Source organism: Engraulis encrasicolus, chromosome 23 (genome assembly GCF_034702125.1).
Source record: "Engraulis encrasicolus isolate BLACKSEA-1 chromosome 23, IST_EnEncr_1.0, whole genome shotgun sequence".
In the NCBI taxonomy this organism is placed as follows: Eukaryota; Metazoa; Chordata; class Actinopteri; order Clupeiformes; family Engraulidae; genus Engraulis; species Engraulis encrasicolus.
The window spans coordinates 48565245-48584879 of record NC_085879.1 but is presented as its reverse complement, the minus strand read 5'-3'; the positions used below and the strand labels follow the sequence as shown (position 1 = coordinate 48584879).

Sequence of the window (19635 nt, the reverse complement as noted above, 5' to 3'; positions counted from 1 at the left end):
GACTAATGATTGAACTGGCCTTGCCCCAGGGCAGAATCCTGACATTATGTTTAGTTTAGTTTAGTTTGTGAGTGTGTGTTTGTGTGTGTGTGTTCTCGTTATTTCCTCTTTATTATATAAAAAAACAAACAAAAAAAACTAACCCCTCTTTGTAATTGCACTTGTTGTTCTGTATATCTCCTGTGCACTTTGTATTTGCTTGTGATGTTGGCTTGATTATGTCCTCTTCTGAAAGTCGCTTTGGTTATAAAGCGTCTGCCAAATGCAATGTAATGTAATGTAATGTAATATAAACAGGAAGTCCACAAGACCAGGCCAATTACTATGGTATGTCATATGAACAGGAAGTCCACAAGACCAGGCCAATTACTATGGTATGTCATATGAACAGGAAGTTAAGTCCACAAGACCAGGCCAATTACTATAGTATGTCATATAAACAGGAAGTTAAGTCCACAAGACCAGGCCAATTACTATAGTATGTCATATAAACAGGAAGTTAAGTCCACAAGACCAGGCCTCAGCTGGTATCCAGTCCAGCTTTATTAAAGTCCACAAGACCTCCGCTGATGTCCAGTCCAGCTTCACTAAAGTCCACAACCCCAGGCCTCCCAGTCCAGCTTCACTAAAGTCCACAACCCCAGGCCTCCCAGTCCAGCTTCACTAAAGTCCACAACCCCAGGCCTCCCAGTCCAGCTTTAATTAAGTCCACAAGACATTATAAAATGTAAATCAGTAGTACTGGTCAGTCTCCATGAGTATATATACAGTACATGTAGGCCTATGATAAATTATTACATAACCAACTTTAATGATGACATTTTTATTTATTTAGAAAATAGTGATTTATAAATTAATAAATAAATACAAATGAAAAGTGGAGATACAAGGTTTCTGCTGGACAGCGGCGATTGATGGGATTTGTCTCTCACTGGACCTGCTATTGACAACTTGATACTCAATGCAGGTCTGCCCTCTAGTGGCCATGTGCTGTATGAGGCACTGCAACCTGAAGAGGGACGTGGCCACTGTGTCCATTTATGGGCAGAGTTGTGGCAAGTAGAAGTCCTCTAACAGACTCTTACAACACAACTAGTCGTGTATTACATAGTTGAAGCAATATAATAGCATACTAGTAATTACATATGACTATTAAGCCTGTCAAAGAAAAACAAAAAGGTCTGCGACTGCGACTTTAGGACATGTATTGTACGGTGCATCTGCCCACCAAAAATTAAAAATAGAGCCTAATGTTTTCCCTTTAAAGCTTTGTGTTTGTTTATGAAGTGCATTGTAAAGATTATAGTAAAGGTGGAAAAGTTGTGAAATTATTTGTCTGTCTGTGTGTTTTACATCACAAGATCATAATCTGAAGCCCTTGCTGTGTTGACGTAGCCTACCTGTTTTGCAAATGCTTCTTAAGAATGGACAAAAGCATGTTGGTGCTTGAACAAACTGTAGCCTCATGACTTGACTTTGCACAGAGCTGCGATGACGTATGCCTATCTTGGTACACCCCAGGTGCTCTGTCGGAGAGCTGTAACGTTCAGACACTCGATATACAGTAAAACTCACGTCAGCACATGTCGCTGGTGAGAACAGGATGCACCTCGAGGCTACTGTATGAAATCGAAAGTAACAAAGATCTCCGTCTGCGGCAGACAGGCAGTGCGGCAGCTGCATGAAAGAAACTTTTCTATCGCAATTCACATGCGTTAGAGTGAGGTAGGCCTAATGACGAGCAATTTACAAAAATAGGAATGCCTAGGCCAACTTAAAATATTTTCTTACGCAGTTGTAGCCTATGCTATGTTGTTCTTGTTGCTTTGTTGTGTCTCTCAGTCCTCCGCAGTGACCGTTTTCTGCGCACCACCTCGAGGTTCGTCCATTTGAAAAGTAGGTCTAAATATTTGTCACAAAAAAGATTGATGTTGTAGAGTACAGCAATTTTGTGATTAGGCTATAGCCAAACAGTTGTGTTCAATCAGTTTTATTGTTTTTGCTTTTAATTTTATTGATAACCCGGTTAACGTTGTGGAAATAACTGTAGGGCGAGGCCTGAAAAGTTTTTCTTGTCACATTAGGCCAACGTAGCCTACCATCGCCTACATTTTAAAACATGTTTTTCAAAAATGTAGGCCTATCCGTTATGATTATGAAGGAGAACATCCTACCTAGATCATCAGGTATGCAATTTAGACTAGGCTAGCCATCTTCTGAATAATGAAACGTCGTGCCACTGCCATTAAATAACCAAAAAGCCAAAAACCGTGTTGCGAACATTCATCAATTTGGCCTACATCTTTTAAATAATGAAAAAATAATTATAAATAAGTAATGGAAAATGTCAAAACAATTCACTTTTAAAGGTGAAAGTTGAAATAGGCTACTCTGTAGGCCTAATTATGTAGGCCTAGGCCTTTAATTTGATTATTTTATGAAATAGGCCCGATCATTTTTATTTTTTTAAAGGGACACTGTGCAGGAAATGGTCAAAAAAGGTACAGCAACTATGCTGCTCTTTCAAACTGGGTTGGCTATCGCCGAATTTTTACATGAAAGTTTACAAAGTAATAAACAAATATTTCCTAGTATGGTCCAAGTAGAGTCATTTTTGCAGCTAAAAATGGCTATTTTGGGAAATTCAAAATGGCGGACCATGGAGAAGATCCCCCTTTTCATGTATGAAAAGTGCAATTTTTCCAGTCATAATGAATACTTGGAATTTGATAGTGGTGGTAAGTATTCATGAAAAAGGTAACATTAGTGAATGGGCAGCATGAATTCTGGAAATAAACAACTAAAAATCTCACACAGTGTCCCTTTAATAACAGAATAAAGTGTAGGGCTAGGCTACCAATCCTTGATTGTCTTGTCAAAGTTGTCTAACGGTATCATCAGCATTCATATCAGCTGAAGTGGCCTCAAACTAGATCAGTGAATCTCATTTTCAAACTAGATTGCATTCTCACAGAAAATGCTGGAAGCGGGCTTGCCTTTTGGGGCAGAGATGAGCAGTTTTATTTTTGATATCTCTATCCCTAAATTAAAAACAAAGTACTATTGAGAAAACAAAGCTAAAAGAAATGTTGGGGAAAAAATCCATCCACCCAGTCAGAAGTTATGGGCCAAACAATTCAGTCATCTTAGATTCAGCCATCTTGAAAGTCATGTAGCTCTGCGTTTTGGGTATATACTAAATGACATAATGGTAGATATAATTTTGAAAATCAACATGGGTCCGAGTGGGATTCAAACTCACAACCTCCATATCTGTAATCCAGGACCTTTGCCATTGATACTAAATGACATACAGTCAATCCGGAAAGTATTCACAGTGCTTCACTTTTTTGACATTTTATTATCTTACAGCCTTGATTGACGCCATCTAAAGCAAATGTATTTATCTTGGTCTCAAGAGAGATGAACAGACCAAGGATATGGATCACTGGAACCATGTTGTGTGGTCTGATGAGACCAAGATAAACAAATTTGCTTTAGATGGTGTTAAGCATGTGTGGTGGTAAACAAGTGAATTTTACCAAAAAAAAAGTGCATCATCTGGCTAGTCAAGCATGGTAGTGGGACTGACATTGTTTGGGGATGTATGAATGCCGTCAGCATTGGAAATCTGAATTACATCTAAAGAAGCATGCATGTCAACATGCACTGTGACTACAGAAGCAGATCATGATACTCTCCATAGGATTTCATTCAAAACTCACACCCATCTAGTTTAGCCAGGTGCAGACTCAAAATGTACAATTTCAATGTACTGAAAGGTTGAAACACACACCGATGACCTCCCTTTTAATCCCTTTTCATTTTGAATAGTTGCTGCCAAAGGTGGTTCTACAAAGTATTAAAGGGGTATGCCACTATTTTGGGGCTTAATACAGGTAAAATCGTTGGCTGGGATTTACAGTATATAGGTGGTAAAGTGTCTTATTTTTCATTTTAATCGTTGTCTTGCTTTAAGACCATTTAAAATAGGGAATATGTCGCTAAGCTAGTGAAGCAAAGGCTGTGAATACTTATGTAAAAGTGAATTCTTTGTTTTTTATTTTTATAAATTTTCAAAACTGTCAAGACAACTTTTTTTTCACATGGTCATAATGGAATAATTTGTGTAGGATTTTGACAACAGAGATTCATTTGTAGCATTTGGAATAAGGCTGTAAGATAATAAAATGTGAAAAAAGTGAAGTGCTGTGAGTACTTTCCGGATTGACTGTACATGGTATTTTAAGTTGGCTAAGGAACACTGCATATGATATAATTTTGAAAATCAACATGGGTCCGGGTAGGATTCGAACTCCCAACCTCCATATCTCTAATCCAGCACATTTGCCATTGATACTAAATGACATACATGGTATTTTAAGTTTGCTAAGGAACACTGCATATGATATAATTTTGAAAGTCAACATGGGTCAGAGTGGGATTCGAACTCCCAACATCCATGTCTCTAATCCAGCACCATTACCATTGAGCCAAGCAGCCGGCTGTCATGAACATTTCAGCAAGACAATACCACATTGCATTGAAGAGCTGAACAATAGACTTCTAGAATTCTTTAGACTGCTCGTTAAGAATAGAATGTTGAGAGAAAGTGACAGTTGAGATGGAACCCTATATTGGTTGTTCTGATTGACTTTATGGCAGTTAGTATGGTGCTCCAAGGCAGAGGGCAGAATCCAAAACAGTTTCTAGGGCTTTAGATTATCGTTGTAAAAAAACTAAAAAGAATTGGCACATGTCCTGGTCACAGATTGGAGTCATACGTGTGATCTTTCTAACAGTCTTTGAATGAAGTTTATAGGTTAAACGGTTCAGTCACAAATGGACCTCTTGTGGAACATGCGCTGACCTCTTGAAAAAGGCACTTCAAGACTCAATGGGAAAACCAATATAAAAGCCCTGTCGTTTTTACACACCTGCCATTTAAAAAGTATTGGGAGTTGGGAGATGAAACTTTGACAATTTGGAGACATCCCATAGAGCTCGCTAACAACGCGTCAACTAAACTTCTAGGTGAAAGTGTTGATGTTTTATGAACGAAAAAGCCTCCTACACTCTAATCTCTAGAGTGGCGGAACCTTGGTTCATGAAGGTTCTACCATTGTTTTCAATGGGGACCCAAACTTGCACAAAATCGCCAAAAACGGAAAAACGACAAGAGACACGGACACGCTATCGCACAACAAATGATCTCCAAGCCGAGCGGTCGTTTTAGTGTTTGAATGGTGTCTCTATCTCGAAAGGCCTAAGAGGAGATCCATTTTCTATTTTTACTGCCCTGCACAACAAAGCAAGCATAAACTTTACTTAGAGATTACTAGAATAGGGCCTTGCTCTGCAAGCCCGCTTAACTAGGCTACAAGTTTTCTTAATGCAAAAAACTGGAAAATGGGTCCCACCGACCTGAAAACTTTATTTAAATATATAGGCTTACTATCTGCAGCACAGGCCTCCTATTAACCCTTGTGTTGTGTTAGTAAGCTGCATACACCTGTGGTGTTAGGGTCATTTTTGATAACAAAACTCAGCCATAAAATACCCCAAAACACTAGTTATCATCAAATATTGTTTTTCATCTCATGGCTAACTTGGTATGTATTCATATCCATGGAAATATTACTTTATGTATTCATCTTTTTGACTTTACTGGTCTTTTATCTTACATTATGCAAATCGTTTTTGATGACCAAAACTATCAAAATCTGCATAAATTCACTATTAATACCTCCTAAAGTGATACAATTAGTGATTATGTTGTCCATGTATTACAGCTGATATGAGAGTACAACAACCCCCAAATGTATTTTATTGGTTTTTCTCTAATATTGAAAAATATCATCAATAGTGGCATTTGTGGTGTTGAGGTCCAAACCAACCCAAAGAGATTTATAGCAGGATAAAGACCAAATGCCAACTAAATTAGTTTTACAGTGCATAAAATCAATGTATCATATGTTGACTTGGTGTTTTTCAATATTTATATGATTTTAGTGTGATAAATATACAAAATAACAATTCTGTCCGAGTCACAGCTATTCCACCAATCTAATGCAAAGATATTGGAAATGAACACATCAATTAACATGAAAAAAGTCACACTATTCATCTGAATCCCCTATGCCATGAACATGGACCATTATGCCATTGCCACATCAACTTTATGGAAAGTATAAGACCAGTTCTACATGTTTGGGTGCCATTATGAATTTTTGATACGTTTTTTGGAAAAAATAATGTGCAAAAATGTATTTTGCAAACAAATGTGCAAAAAATCTCATTATATAATGCAGAATGGATTCCCTGACCATGAAAACATATGAGTAGACACCAGAAATATTCTGTACTCCTTTCACAACAGGAGATATGACGTATTGTAGTGTATGGGACTGTCCGGCGGCCATATTGGATTTGGAATATGAAAAAGCTGGCAAAAAAATGTTCAGGCAAGAAATATATTTTCCTCACCATAAATCACCAAACTAAAGACAAGGGGCAACCAACAGCTTTTCAGAAATGCATACAACAGCCAAAAATCTATGCCGGGTTAATTTTGACCCTGAACACCACAGATGTAACTTTTTTTTTTTTGGACCTTTAAAATTTACTAAAATGATAAAACATATTTTTTGTGTGTTGCAATGATTGTGACTGAGGATTAGATGAAGCCTTATTCCAAGAAAATAAAGGAAAGTGTGTTTTTTTCACACTAAAACTTGAAAACGGGTCAAAAATGACCCGAACACAACATAAGGGTTAAGGTCCTCCTATTAAGGACTATCAGTCTACAGCAGTGGACAGGTATTCTTTGGGGAACATTCTAAAGGTCAATAATGATCTGAAAGGTCAGGGTGTGGACGTCCTGCATCATTTCATCAAAGCAAACAAGTATTATGTGTTGTTTTTCTAAGTCTACAATCCCAGGAAAAAGCATTACTGGTTACCTAGCCAAACTACTTCAGTACATTTTAAAGTATCTTTATTTTACTTGAGCAACTTACTTGAGTGAACTCACAACTTCACAACATTACATTTTATTTTTAAATATTTTTTAGGGCTTTTTTGCCTTTATTTTTGATTGGACAGTGGAGGAGAGACAAGAAATGTGTAGGGAGAGAGAAACGGCGAAGGATCAGAAATGGCCCCGGCTGGAATTGAACCCGGGTCGCCGTTGTAGTAGCCTAAGCCAGTGCCCCACTGTTAGTCCATGGCAAGGCCACAACACTAAACTTTCAATAGAAAAACTAGATGGAAAAATCTGCTCACTTCTGAGTAAAGTAATTCAAAAAGCTTGACTGCAGGTGCAAAATGGAAATATTGTAAAATGTCAGCATAAAGCATGTTTGTTAAAGTACGTTAAAGCATGTTTCTCGTGCTCTCACTGCATTTTCGATCTGATTGCTCCTCTTAGGCTGCTCACAGCCATTCTGAATGATTTAGCACTAGCGACTGCTACCCGTATGGTAATGGCGCCGCCTTTGTAATGGTGGGTAATAAGCTGGACACTGACGGCAACTAAGCTACATTCTAAAATGGAATTTTGTTTCCAATTATATTAACAGTTTAAAAAAGCACAAAACAAATACAGGTAGTACAAATACAGGTAGTATGCGCCAGAATGATTACCCTATTTCACAGATTACATCCACACTGAACAAAGAACTCGTACATTCTTCATAATTATTCCAAATTACCATCCATAGGTAATATTAATCCTGTGCGAATCATTCTTTTGTGTCTTCTGTACAGGTAGTGTTGCCACACGTCCAGGTTTTTCCTGGATTGTCCCGGTTTTTATGGTATGTCTGGGTAAATTCCTGGACTGTCCCGTCTTTTTATAATGCACGGCTTCATATTACCCCATTGAAATAAAGACATATCATTAATGATTCGTGCTGGCGCATCAATGTGTCCCTTTTTTTTTACCACTGAAATGTGGCAACCCTATGTACAGGAAATGAGGTGAGGTGCTGCCATCTGGTGGAGGAAAGGGTCAGTACAGGCTCCTCAGGATGAGTTCCCCTGGCAACCAGGAGTCCCAGATGGGACAGGAACCAGAGGGTCAATCAGCAGAATCTAACAGGTAACTAGACTGAATTCACCATACATGAAATATCAACTTAGTCTAAGCTTTGTTCATGAGGCACAGAAATCTGAAGTGCAGTCAGTGTCCAATGACATTGTTAAACTTTATTTTTCCATCCTGTTAGCTGTGTGTGTGTGTGTGTGTGTGTGTGTGTGGCCCATGTCCCCATCGCTGATGTTACAATTGAATTAAAACTATTCAGCATGATAAAGAAAAATAGCTCATTATGTATTTGAAAAAAGCACAGTGCTACAACGAAGTGGGGAAAATAAAACAAAACTTCATTCATAGCAAGACTAAGCCTTCCATATACTTATTTTCCACATTCATGAAATACTGTAAGTATAGTTATGAGTCGTAGTTAGTAAGGAAAACTCGTCTAGTAGATCAGCAGATAGCATTCTCATCTCTCTAGCAGTGATGTACAATATTGCCATTCTGGCAGGTTCACCAGGAAGGAACCGGACCCGGCTGTTCCAGAGCCCCACCTAATAGTGCCCAGTCACTAGAGTCTGGTGTGTCCAGAGTCCCACCTAATAGTGCCCAGTCACTAGAGTCTGGTGTGTCCAGAGTCCCACCTAATAGTGCCCAGTCACTAGAGTCTGGTGTGTCCAGTGTCCCACCTAATAGTGCCCAGTCACTAGAGTCTGGTGTGTCCAGAGTCCCACCTAATAGTGCCCAGTCACTAGAGTCTGGTGTGTCCAGAGTCCCACCTAATAGTGCCCAGTCACTAGAGTCTGGTGTGTCCAGAGTCCCACCTAAGACTGCCCAGTCACTAGAGTCTGGTGTTTCCAGAGTCCCACCTAAGAGTGCCCAGTCACTAGAGTCTGGTGTGTCCAGAGTCCCACCTAAGACTGCCCAGTCAGATGACTCTGGTGTGTCCAGTGCCCCACCTAAGAGTGCCCAGTCACTAGACTCTGGTGTGTCCAGAGCTCCATCCATGAGGAGTGATTGGTCTAAAGATGACCCCCCTCTCATGGCAGCAGAAAAGGAACGGTCACTAGAGTCTGGTGTGTCCAGATCTTCATCCATGAGGAGTGATCGGTCTAAAGATGACCCCCCTCGCATGGCAAAAGATAAAAGGTGGCCAGTAGAAGCAACAACACTCACCCTCGTCTAGTGCACAAAATGACAAATAGTTCTCCTATTTTGGAGGAAAGAAAATGTGTTATCAATAAACAGTAGGTAAAACATATTAGATTATTATTATATTAGATAATTAATTCATAATATGTATACAAAAATATGTTATTTATTTCTTGTATTTTTGTTTTCTCTATTTCTCTGTTTGTCTATCTGTCCAGAGACTCTGGTGTGCCCAGATCTTCATCCGTGACGAGTGATCGCTCTAAAGATGAGCCCCCTCACATGGCAGCAGAGAGAAGGTGGGCAGAAGAAGCAACGACAAAGTCCGTCTAATATTCTCAGTGCATCAAAAAGCAACCTGTAATCAAAAGCCTATGTAGCCAAAACACATTAGAGTTTATATATATATTTCATGAATTAGATGATTTATTCATAATATACAGTGCATCCGGAAAGTATTTAGCCTACAGTGTTTCACTTTTCCTGCATTTTATTACCTTACCGGCTTATTCCAAATTGTATTAAATTAATCTCTGTCCTCAAAATGTAACATTAATACCTCATTATGACCATGTGAAAAAAAAAGTTCTTGAGAGTTTTTGAAATGTTAAAATTAAAAAAACAAAGAAATCATATTTACATAAGTATTCACAGCCTTTGCTTAATACTGTGTAGAACCACCTTTGGCAGCAACTACATTCATTTTTTCACTTGGGAATGAAAAGGGATTAAAAGGGACGTCATCGGTGTGTGTTTCAACCTTTCTTTACATTGAAATTTTACAATGTGAGTCTGCACCTGGCTAAATAGATGGGTGTGAGTTTTGTATGAAGTCAAATGGAGAGTATCATGATCTGCTTCTGTAGTCACAGTGCATGTTGACATGCATGCTTCTTTAGGTGTAATTCAGATTTCCAATGTTGACGGCATTCATACATCCCCAAACCAAGTCAGTCCCACTACCATGCTTGACTAGCCAGATAATGCACTTTTTTTTTTTTGCAAAAAAACACCACATGCTTAACACCATCTAAAGCAAATTTGTTTATCTTGGTCTCATCAGACCACACGACATGGTTCCAGTGATCCATATCCTTGGTCTGTTCATCTCTCTTGAGACCAAGATTTTTTTTAAAAAAGAAAAAAAAGATGGCATCAAGGATGTGTGGTGGTAAACAAGTGAGTTTTACCAAAAAAAGTGCATCATCTGGCTAGTCAACCATGGTTGTGGGACTGACATCATTTGGAGATACATGAATGCCATCAACATTGGAAATCTGAATTACACCTAAATAAGCATGCATGTCAACATGCACTGCGGCTACAGAAGCAGATCATGATGCTCTCCGTAGGATTTCATTCAAAACTCACACTCATCTATTTTAGCCAGGTGCAGACTCAAAATGTAAAATTTCAATGTAAAGAAAAGTTTAAACACACACCGATGACCACCCTTTTAATCCCTTGTATTGGTCTTTTACCAAAGTTCCATGATGACTGATTGGGAGTAATAGTTCCTGACTGACATGCCCTTGCCCAAGAAGTTTAAAGGTTGAAAGATGGAATGTCCACAAAAAGAAAATAGTTTTAACCTCAAAATGGTGAGGATTTATTTTTACTTTACAGGTGGTATAAACAAAGGAATAAAAGAGTTCTGGGTTTCAGCTTCTCATGGCAGGAGACAGACGTAAGAAAGCTGTTGCCTCCAATCAGCCACACCTGGTCTGGTCATCAGCAGGCATTTGAAGCCTCAGGTTTGGAGACACAGCCCTCCAGGCCTGTAGAGGGTGCACAAGAAATGCTTCCGACGAAAAGGTTAATTACACTTCAAGACTGTAGGTGGTGCAAAAGAAGTGTTTTCCTAGAAAGGGTTAAATTGGCTCTTACACTCCGGCCCCTAATTGTATGGAGTGTGACTGAAATACAATTACAGAAACGTAAAAAGAGCCTTTAACGATACCAAAATTAAATTGATTTTCAAATTAAATAAGAATTCTACATACTTCAATTGGCTTGGTTGTCAGGGGGGCAGACATCTACCAGCTGGCAGACTTGTGACGGGCCGTTCAAGTATGCTTGTCTTTGTTTTCTTCATTGAATGCACTGGCCCACTTCCATCTTCAAAAGTGTGAAGGAGTTGGCCCAACTTCCAGGACCGTCAGGGGACTCTGCTCCATCCAAGTCAAGCTGATGTCTTCTGTTTAGATGTGTGGCTCTTTCCATTGTTGCTATTCTTGTAACAGCGGTAAGATTTGTTACGTCCACATCGAACAGGCAGCTTGCTCTTTGTACACCAGGTGGCACCATTTCCAATTTGTCACGTTCTTTAAAAATATATGTCCTTGGCTTATTCCAATGATTACCTTCTCTGTCATCTCCAGATCTCCAACATCAAGGTTATGGCCATCTGGTGTTGATTTGGAGAATTGCATCTTTGGAGCAACTCATCTGCTCGGAGCGCTTGTTTTTGCAGACAGTTTCTTTTCCTTTTTCTTTTAAGGATCTGACATGTTCTTAAATTCCAAAAGCTTAGCTACCGACTTCTTAAATTTCAGCCAATCTGAAAAATGTGACAGCAGTTTTGCAATTGGGCATTCTTCATCTTGCGCACCAAAATTCACATCAGTCTTATTATCTTGTCCTTTTGTCAGCCATTGGGGTGAGCTGGGGGTCGATTGGATGGAGTGGCCATTCATCTTGTTTACAGAGAAAGGTTGGACCCTCTATCCATTGTCTACATTCTGTGAATTTTTTGACAGTCAAGCCTTGTGACGGGTCATAGTCTCGGTTTGATTTTCTTCGTGCATTTGTCAGCTGAGGCAAGCTGGTGTTTTTCTGGATGATGGATACTTGATGGTCAACAAAGGTGTGGAATGCAGAATGTTCATTGGCAATGCATTTCAGAACTGTCTGGCTGTCATTGTAAAACACTGCCCTTTGAGGTTCAAGTTCAAGCATTTTTCAAGTTCAAGCATTTTAACATCGCAGCGGAGAGCTCCATTTTTGGGGCCCCTCAACTGTTTCAAGGGAGCCAATCTTCCTTTTCCAGTCATGGAGAAGCAGACGTCACTCTGGCTATTCTCCATCCGCAGGTAAGTTGCAGTGCTGTAGTCATATTCACCGGCATCTGAGTGTAGAATGTGTGTTGGATTTCCAAAGTGTTTTGGTTTGATGCAGCAAGGTAAACAGGAGTCCCTCAGCTTTTCCATGGATGTCTGCTTTATCCACTTCTTGGATGTCGTGTCAGGAACAGGTTCATCCCAGCCACACTTGTCCTTGCATAACTGCTGGATCATGTGTACAAGGACAAGTAACAAGACTGGAACTAAGAAGCTGAGTGAGTCGTACACTGATCTTGCAGGTGTGCCCCTTCGAGTAAGTGCTCTTTGTTTCAGTGCTTTTTTCTTCAGGCCAAGGAGGCGCTGTTCTGCTGCAGGGCTTTTGTTTCGCAGGACCTGATTTTCTCTTCTGAAAGGTAAGTCCAGTTTATGATGTTTATCGTTTAACACTACACTGTTCATCATTTCCACAGATTTCTTGTCTTTCACTGACATTTCAGGTTTGTCTTCTGGTGCTCTTTCACTGACCTCTTGGTTGAAATTATGAATCAAAGGCTCCTCTGCTCTGGCTAGTGAGATCCTGTTGCACTTGACTGCTGGACAGTTGGTTGTGTCTGGATCACGGCCTCTAAGAGAACCACTAACGAACCACCCTAAGTGTGTTCTTATGGCAAATGGGCCCCCTTGCTCACTATTAATCACTTCCAATGGCTCCATGACGTTGTGAGCATTCATTCCAATAAGCAATTCGACTTTGGCATCGAGTTTGGGTAGTGTTACCTTGTTCAGATAGAGCCATTTTGAGAGGTCTTCCTGGGTCACCATGTTGTTCTTTGTTACAGGCATCTTCTTTTGGGTGTAGGCGTCTGGTAAGGTCACAAAATCAGTGCTGTTCAGTGCAGCAACTTCAAGTCCAGTGACAAGGGATGAGGGGATGCATTTCTCTTGACTCATAGTGTGCAGTGTAATGTTGGTTTTTCGTCCATTAATGTGCAAGTTTGATATTAGTTGTTCTGTGCAAAAACTAGCAGAACTGCCTGAATCAAGAAAAGCATATGTTTCAATTATCTTATCACTGTTGCTGCTTTTGACCTGAATGGGGACAATGGGAAGAGCACATTCATTCTTACCGGCCCCGATATGGCCACAGGATGTTAAGGCAACAGGTTGGTCAATGTCATGGTCAGCAGATGGTCTCTGTGTGTCTGCATCTTGTTTTGTCTTTTGTTTACTTTCTAAGTGTAGAAGGCTTGGATGTGGTTTCTTGCATACATCACATGTGAGGCGCCTTGTGCAGTCCTTGCTGATGTGTCCTTTTCCAAGACATCCAAAACAGATCCCATTTTTTCTTAGGAAGTAAATTTTTTCCTTGTTTGACTTTTTTCTTAAACTTGAGCATTGTGCAATTGTGTGCGTACCTTTACAGAATCCACAATGAGGTAGTTGGACAATTGTTGTGGCGAAGCTTCCAGTAGATGTGGGCTTGTGCTGAAGTTTGGGTTGGTGTGTTTTCTGGGTGTCATCTAGGATGTTGCCAAATACTGGGTCAGAGTAGATGCGGACTTGTTTTTCCAGGAATTCAACGAGATGGGGGAATGTCACTCTTTTGTTTTCTGTTTGCATGTCTGAAGCTACTGTTCTCCATCTGTCACATAGTGTATGGGGAAGTTTAAAGACTATGGCCTTGAGGTTAGATGCCAGATTCAATTCATCCATGTACATCATGCTGTTCATTGAATTGCAGCAACTTCTGAGGAACACTGTGTATGCCCGCAGTGCTTTTGGGTCTTCTGTTTTAACTGGTGACCAGGTAAGAGCCTTTTCTATATAGGCATTTGCAATTCTATATTCATTGCCATAATTCTCTTTCAACAGACGTTTGGCGGTCACAAAGCTTGTGTCTGAGGGCAGATGCTGACAGCTCTTAACTAGTTCTTGAGCTGCTCCCTTAGTATACTGCTCAAGAAAAGACAACTTGTCTTCACTGGTCTCAACTTTAGACTCTACAATAAGCTCAAAGGACCGAATAAATGACTGGTACTGCAATATGTCACCATCAAAGGGCACTATCTCTCTTTTTGGCAGAGCAGCAATTTGTTGTTGTCTTACCAGAGACTTTGTGATGTTGCTGTGGCTTTCTAGGATCGTGTGGAGTTGATCAGGCTCCGCTCTTCCCTGTGAAGCTTGAGATTGCTGTGCCGTTGCAGTAGGTGGAGATGGGATTACTGGGGTGTCACTAGTCTGTGCTGTTTGTCGACTTGGTCTGGTGGGGGGTGCAGTAGTCATTGTTGTATGTTTGGTCGTCTGATGAGCCGTTGTTTGATGGGGTGCTGTTGTCTGTTGAGCCATTGTTTGATGGGGTGACTGTGGCATGTTGACTTTGGCATGTTGCGGTTGAGGTGCATTGACTTCAGTTTGTACAGGGATATGGACAGTAGAATGATGCCAAATGGTTCCAGTTGTCTTTGGTTTTACGCAAGGTGTCATGGCAATGTTTTTAAAGTCCAATGTATCTTCTTTCTCTATGTGTAAACTTTCAAAGTATTCATTCATGCCATCCATGTTTGGTGAATCCATGTATCCCTCAGCAGATTTCAGTACCGCTATTTTGGCTGATGCAGCATCCAACTGTGTTTGTATGTCTAACAGCTCCTTCTTCCTTCTTAGTAGTTCCTCTTGTTCCTCAATAGCATGTTTCTCAGGCAGTGCTTTGGCTTTGACTTCGAGTGATTTTCTTTCAGCCTCTGCCTGTATGCGTGAAGACACTGTGCTTTTTACAGATAGGAGAGAATGACCTTTACTTGACGTCTGAGATCCAGGTTTTCCTGCTGCTGATGCACTGTCTTCAGGCCTGATGTCATCAGTAACTTCAGCAGGCTGGTCATGGATCTCCTCTTCAGGTGTTTCTCCGATTGGTGTCAAGTTGGCCCACCATTGTGAAAGAGAGGAAAGGAATTCAGTTATCACTGTCCATTTTGGTTCAAACCATGCGTTTGTATCATTCTCACATTCTTTTTCACTCAATAAGCACTGAAACTTTGAGTGTGCTTCTTTAAACTCATTCAGTGTTGTGTTGTAAATTGTCTCATTTGCTTTGAGTTCATCACTACAAGCGGTGTCTTTCATTAATTCTTTAATTATGTTCATGCGCCTAGTCAGCTGGCGAAGCTTGACTTTTCTGGTTGTGCGCACTTCTTCCAAAGTTTGTTTAGTAATTTCAACACTGTCTGAGACATCCATGTCTTAAACTAAAATTTTCTTTTATATTTTCTTCATTCATTTTAACAAACTAGGTCAGCCAATTGGCCCCTCAAAACGTGAACAAAATATTTTCTTCTTTCAATCTTCTTCATGTTTTCGTTAATGTTCTTAATTCAACAGAAAAAGTTCCATATCCATTCCAGGTAAGTAACAGAAATCCTCTTCATTCACAGGCAAGTAACACAAATCTTCTTTTGTAAGTAAAACAAATCTTCTTCTTTTGCAGGTAACGGAAATCTTCTTCATTTACAGGTAAGTAACGTAAATCCTCTTCATTTGCAAGTAACAGAAATCTTCTTCCTTTCCAGGTAAGTAACAGAAATCTTCTTTTTCAGGTAAGTAACAGAAATCTTCTTTTCCAGTTAAGTAACATAAATCTTCTTTTGTAGATAATGAGGCTTTTTTTTGTACTTGCCTTTGTTCAAGGGTTCCAAGATGGCCGTCCTTTGTTTGCTTCCATGTGCTTTCCAAACAATTCACTTCTGAGTTCCAATGTTCTTATAGTCCATGATTCCAAAGTAATTCGAAAGCAAAGTCCATTTTAGTCCAAATGTTCCAAGTCTTGAAGTCCAGTACTCCAAAGGGCAGCTTTCTTACTTAAATGTATTGGTCTTTTACCAAAGTTCCATGATGACTGATTGGGAGTAATAGTTCCTGACTGACATGCCCTTGCCCAAGAAGTTTAAAGGTTGAAAGATGGAATGTCCACAAAAAGAAAATAGTTTTAACCTCAAAATGGTGAGGATTTATTTTTACTTTACAGGTGGTATAAACAAAGGAATAAAAGAGTTCTGGGTTTCAGCTTCTCATGGCAGGAGACAGACGTAAGAAAGCTGTTGCCTCCAATCAGCCACACCTGGTCTGGTCATCAGCAGGCATTTGAAGCCTCAGGTTTGGAGACACAGCCCTCCAGGCCTGTAGAGGATGCACAAGAAATGCTTCCGACGAAAAGGTTAATTACACTTCAAGACTGTAGGTGGTGCAAAAGAAGTGTTTTCCTAGAAAGGGTTAAATTGGCTCTTACATCCCTTTTCATTTCGAAATGAACAAATGAATGCAGTTGCTGCCAAAGTTGGTTCTACAAAGTATTAGGCAAAGGCTGTGAATACTTATACACGTATATATGAAATATGATTTCTTTGTTTTTTAATTTTTATAATTTTCAAAAAATCTCAAGAACTAATTTTTTCACATGGTCATAATGAGGCATATATGTTACACTTTGAGGACAGAGATTAATTGAACACAATTTTGAATGAGGCTGCAATGTAATAAAATGCGGAAAGATTTAAGTGCTGCGAATACTTTCCGGATGTACAGTATAATGTGAGTATATGTATTTATAATGTATTATAATGTATTTATTTATAGAGCTCCATCTGTGAGGAGTGACCGGTCTAAAGATGACCCCCCTCGCATGGCAGTAGATGAGGAAAGGTAAGCAGTAGAAGCAAGCGCACGTAAAATCACAAACAAATAGTCCCTCTGTAGCCTCTAATCAAAAGCTTATATACAGTAGCATGGCCGTAGGGACATTTGCGGCCGGCGAGGTCCGGACCTCACCTATGGTGAGAGGTTTTTAAAAAATAATAATTATTATTTTAACGCCAAATATGCCCAACTGAAACACACATACAAATCTCTAAACCTTTGTGAAAGATCCTTTGCAAACTGTGGTTAACCTTCATGTGCTATGTGTTGTAGTTTTGCCTTTGTGTTCTGCTTTTGCGAGTAAACAAGATTAACTAGATTGCATTCTCACAGAAAATGCTGGAAGCGGGCTTGCCTTTTGGGGCAGAGATGAGCAGTTTTATTTTTAATATCTCTATCCCTAAATTAAAAACAAACTATTATTGAGAAAACAAAGCTAAAAGAAATGTTGGAAAAAATCCATCCACCCAGTCAGAAGTTATGGGCAAAACAATTCAGCCATCTTGGATTCAGCCATCTTGAAAGTGTTGTAGCTCCGTGTTTTGGGGATATACTAAATGACATACATGGTATTTTAAGTTGGCTAAGGAACATTGCATATGATATAATTTTGAAAATCAACATGGGTCCAAGTGGGATTTGAACTCACCACCTCCATATCTCTAATCCAGCACATTTATCATTGAGCCAAGCAGCTGGCTGTCATAGACATTCCAGCAAGACAATATCAGATTGCACTGAAGAGCTGAACAATAGACTTCTAGAATGGTAGTTGCAGGTGCTCGTTAGGAATAGAATGTTGAGAGAAAGAGACAGTTGAGATCAAAGAAACTCGACACAGAAGAACTATCTCTCGGGGGGGAAATGCATTGGCCACGGTGTAGTACGGGGGCGTTGCCTGAGGACACGAGGGGATGGAAAATGAACTCCCTTGTGCATGGTCATTGGTCAGTGGGTGCGATGGATACAATTTCCGTACTCCGCAAAATCCGGAAACTCCGTGTAAATGGTTGTCAGTCTTCAGTTTGTGGCCAAATTAACTGCAGCTGTTGGTCAGCAGTAATTGCTGGGGGTAATTAAGGACAGCTGACAAACATTTACGCTGTCCTATGACCTGTTCCACACTCCGACCCTCGTGGAAGTGTCATTGAATGCTTCCCTTATGCTTCCAATACTGACTGTAGAAGAATAATAACATTTCCGTACTCCCTTCGCCATCGTTTCGTACTACGCTGTTATGACGTCAGTACGCCCTCCTGTCTCTACTCTCCTTGCTTGAGATGGAACCTTTGGAACCTCATTTGCAGCACCTGTTCTGATTGACTGTACCTGTATGGCAGTTAGTATGGTGCTCTAAGGCAGAATCAAAAACAGTTCCTAGTTTTTTAGATTGCTGTTGTTAAAAAACTAAAAGGAATTGGCACATGTCCTGCTCACAGATTGGAGATATACGTGTTACCTTTCTATCAGTCTTTGAATGAGGTTTATAGGTTAAACGGTTCAGTCACAAATGGACCTCTTGTGGAAGATGGGCTGACCTCTTTAGAAAGGCACTTCAAGAGTCAATGGGAAAAGTCATTGGGTCAGCCCTGCAGTTTTTACACACCTGCCATTTAAAAAGTAATGGGAGTTGAGACATGATACTTTCACAGTTTGGAGTCATCTCATAGAGCTCGCTAACAACGCCTCAACTAAACTTCTAGGTGAAAGTGTTGATGTTTTATGACCGAAAACGCCTACTACACTCTGATCTGTAGAGTGACGGAACACTGTCTCCAGAAGGTTCTACCATTGTTTTCAATGGGGACCCAAACTTGCACAAAATCGCCAAAAATGGAAAAACGACAAGAGACATGGACATGCTATAACAAATGATCACCAAGCCGAGCCGGTCGTTTTAGTGTTTGAACAGTGTCTCTATTTTGAAAGGCCTAGGAGGAGATCCATTTTCTATTTTTACTGCCCTGCACAAGAGAAGCAACAAAGCAAGCATAATAATAATAATAATAAACTGTACTTAGAGATTACTAGAATCGGGCCTTGCTCTGCAAGCCCGCTTAATTAATATCACAAGTGGTGCGACTCGTGGGAGAGAATGCAACTCAGCCGACATCGCAAGTGTTTGGCCGCGTTCGTGACTGGCGCATTGCGCATCGCAAAATCACCACCCTTTCTGGTTAGAAAAATGCATTGAAATGGCAAAGTGTGCGTGTGCAGCCTGCTCAGTAATGTGCTGTCACGAACGCGCCCATTAAGCCCGCGCTTGGTGAGACCTCCGCTATTATCAGAAAGCCAACCGTTGTTACGCTGAGCCTTGGGTCTACAAGTTAGCATGGTGTCTAAAAAAGCCATTTGAGTTATTTTTTAGAAGGCCGGTTGCATCAGCTACTGCATAAAGGTAAAAACATAGGATATCCGTGAAAGGTAATTGATTGTAAATTGGAAAGCCTGTGATAAACGCTGATAGAGCGACAAGGAGGTCAGTGTGGATATGTTACTGTTAATTTGGAAGTGCCAAGACTATCGACGTTGTCACGTCTTCTTCAGAGTGAATCGCAGTAAAATATCCACACCTGAAGAGGCTCCGGTGACTACTTCTGTGTCTGCATAGCCCTTTCCAGTGACGCACCAGGTGGCACAGGAGCGCGGAGGATAGACTTTCTTGTTGATAGACATTTGTCTTCTGCGCTTGCG

General features: G+C 40.2%; 1 protein-coding gene across 1 annotated transcript in view; it reads left to right on the top strand.

Moving 5' to 3' along the window:
• Nucleotides 1–1637: 1637 nt before the first annotated feature.
• The window catches only part of LOC134440045 (NACHT, LRR and PYD domains-containing protein 3-like), a 102525-nt gene continuing 84527 nt past the window's right edge, over nt 1638–19635 (top strand). The window contains exons 1-6 of the mRNA XM_063189973.1: nt 1638–1725; nt 1843–1900; nt 7772–7817; nt 7973–8101; nt 9409–9489; nt 16882–16947. Coding sequence (XP_063046043.1) covers nt 8031–8101; nt 9409–9489; nt 16882–16947 — 218 coding nt within the window. The 5' untranslated portion in view covers nt 1638–1725; nt 1843–1900; nt 7772–7817; nt 7973–8030. The remainder of the gene's footprint in view (nt 1726–1842; nt 1901–7771; nt 7818–7972; nt 8102–9408; nt 9490–16881; nt 16948–19635) is intronic.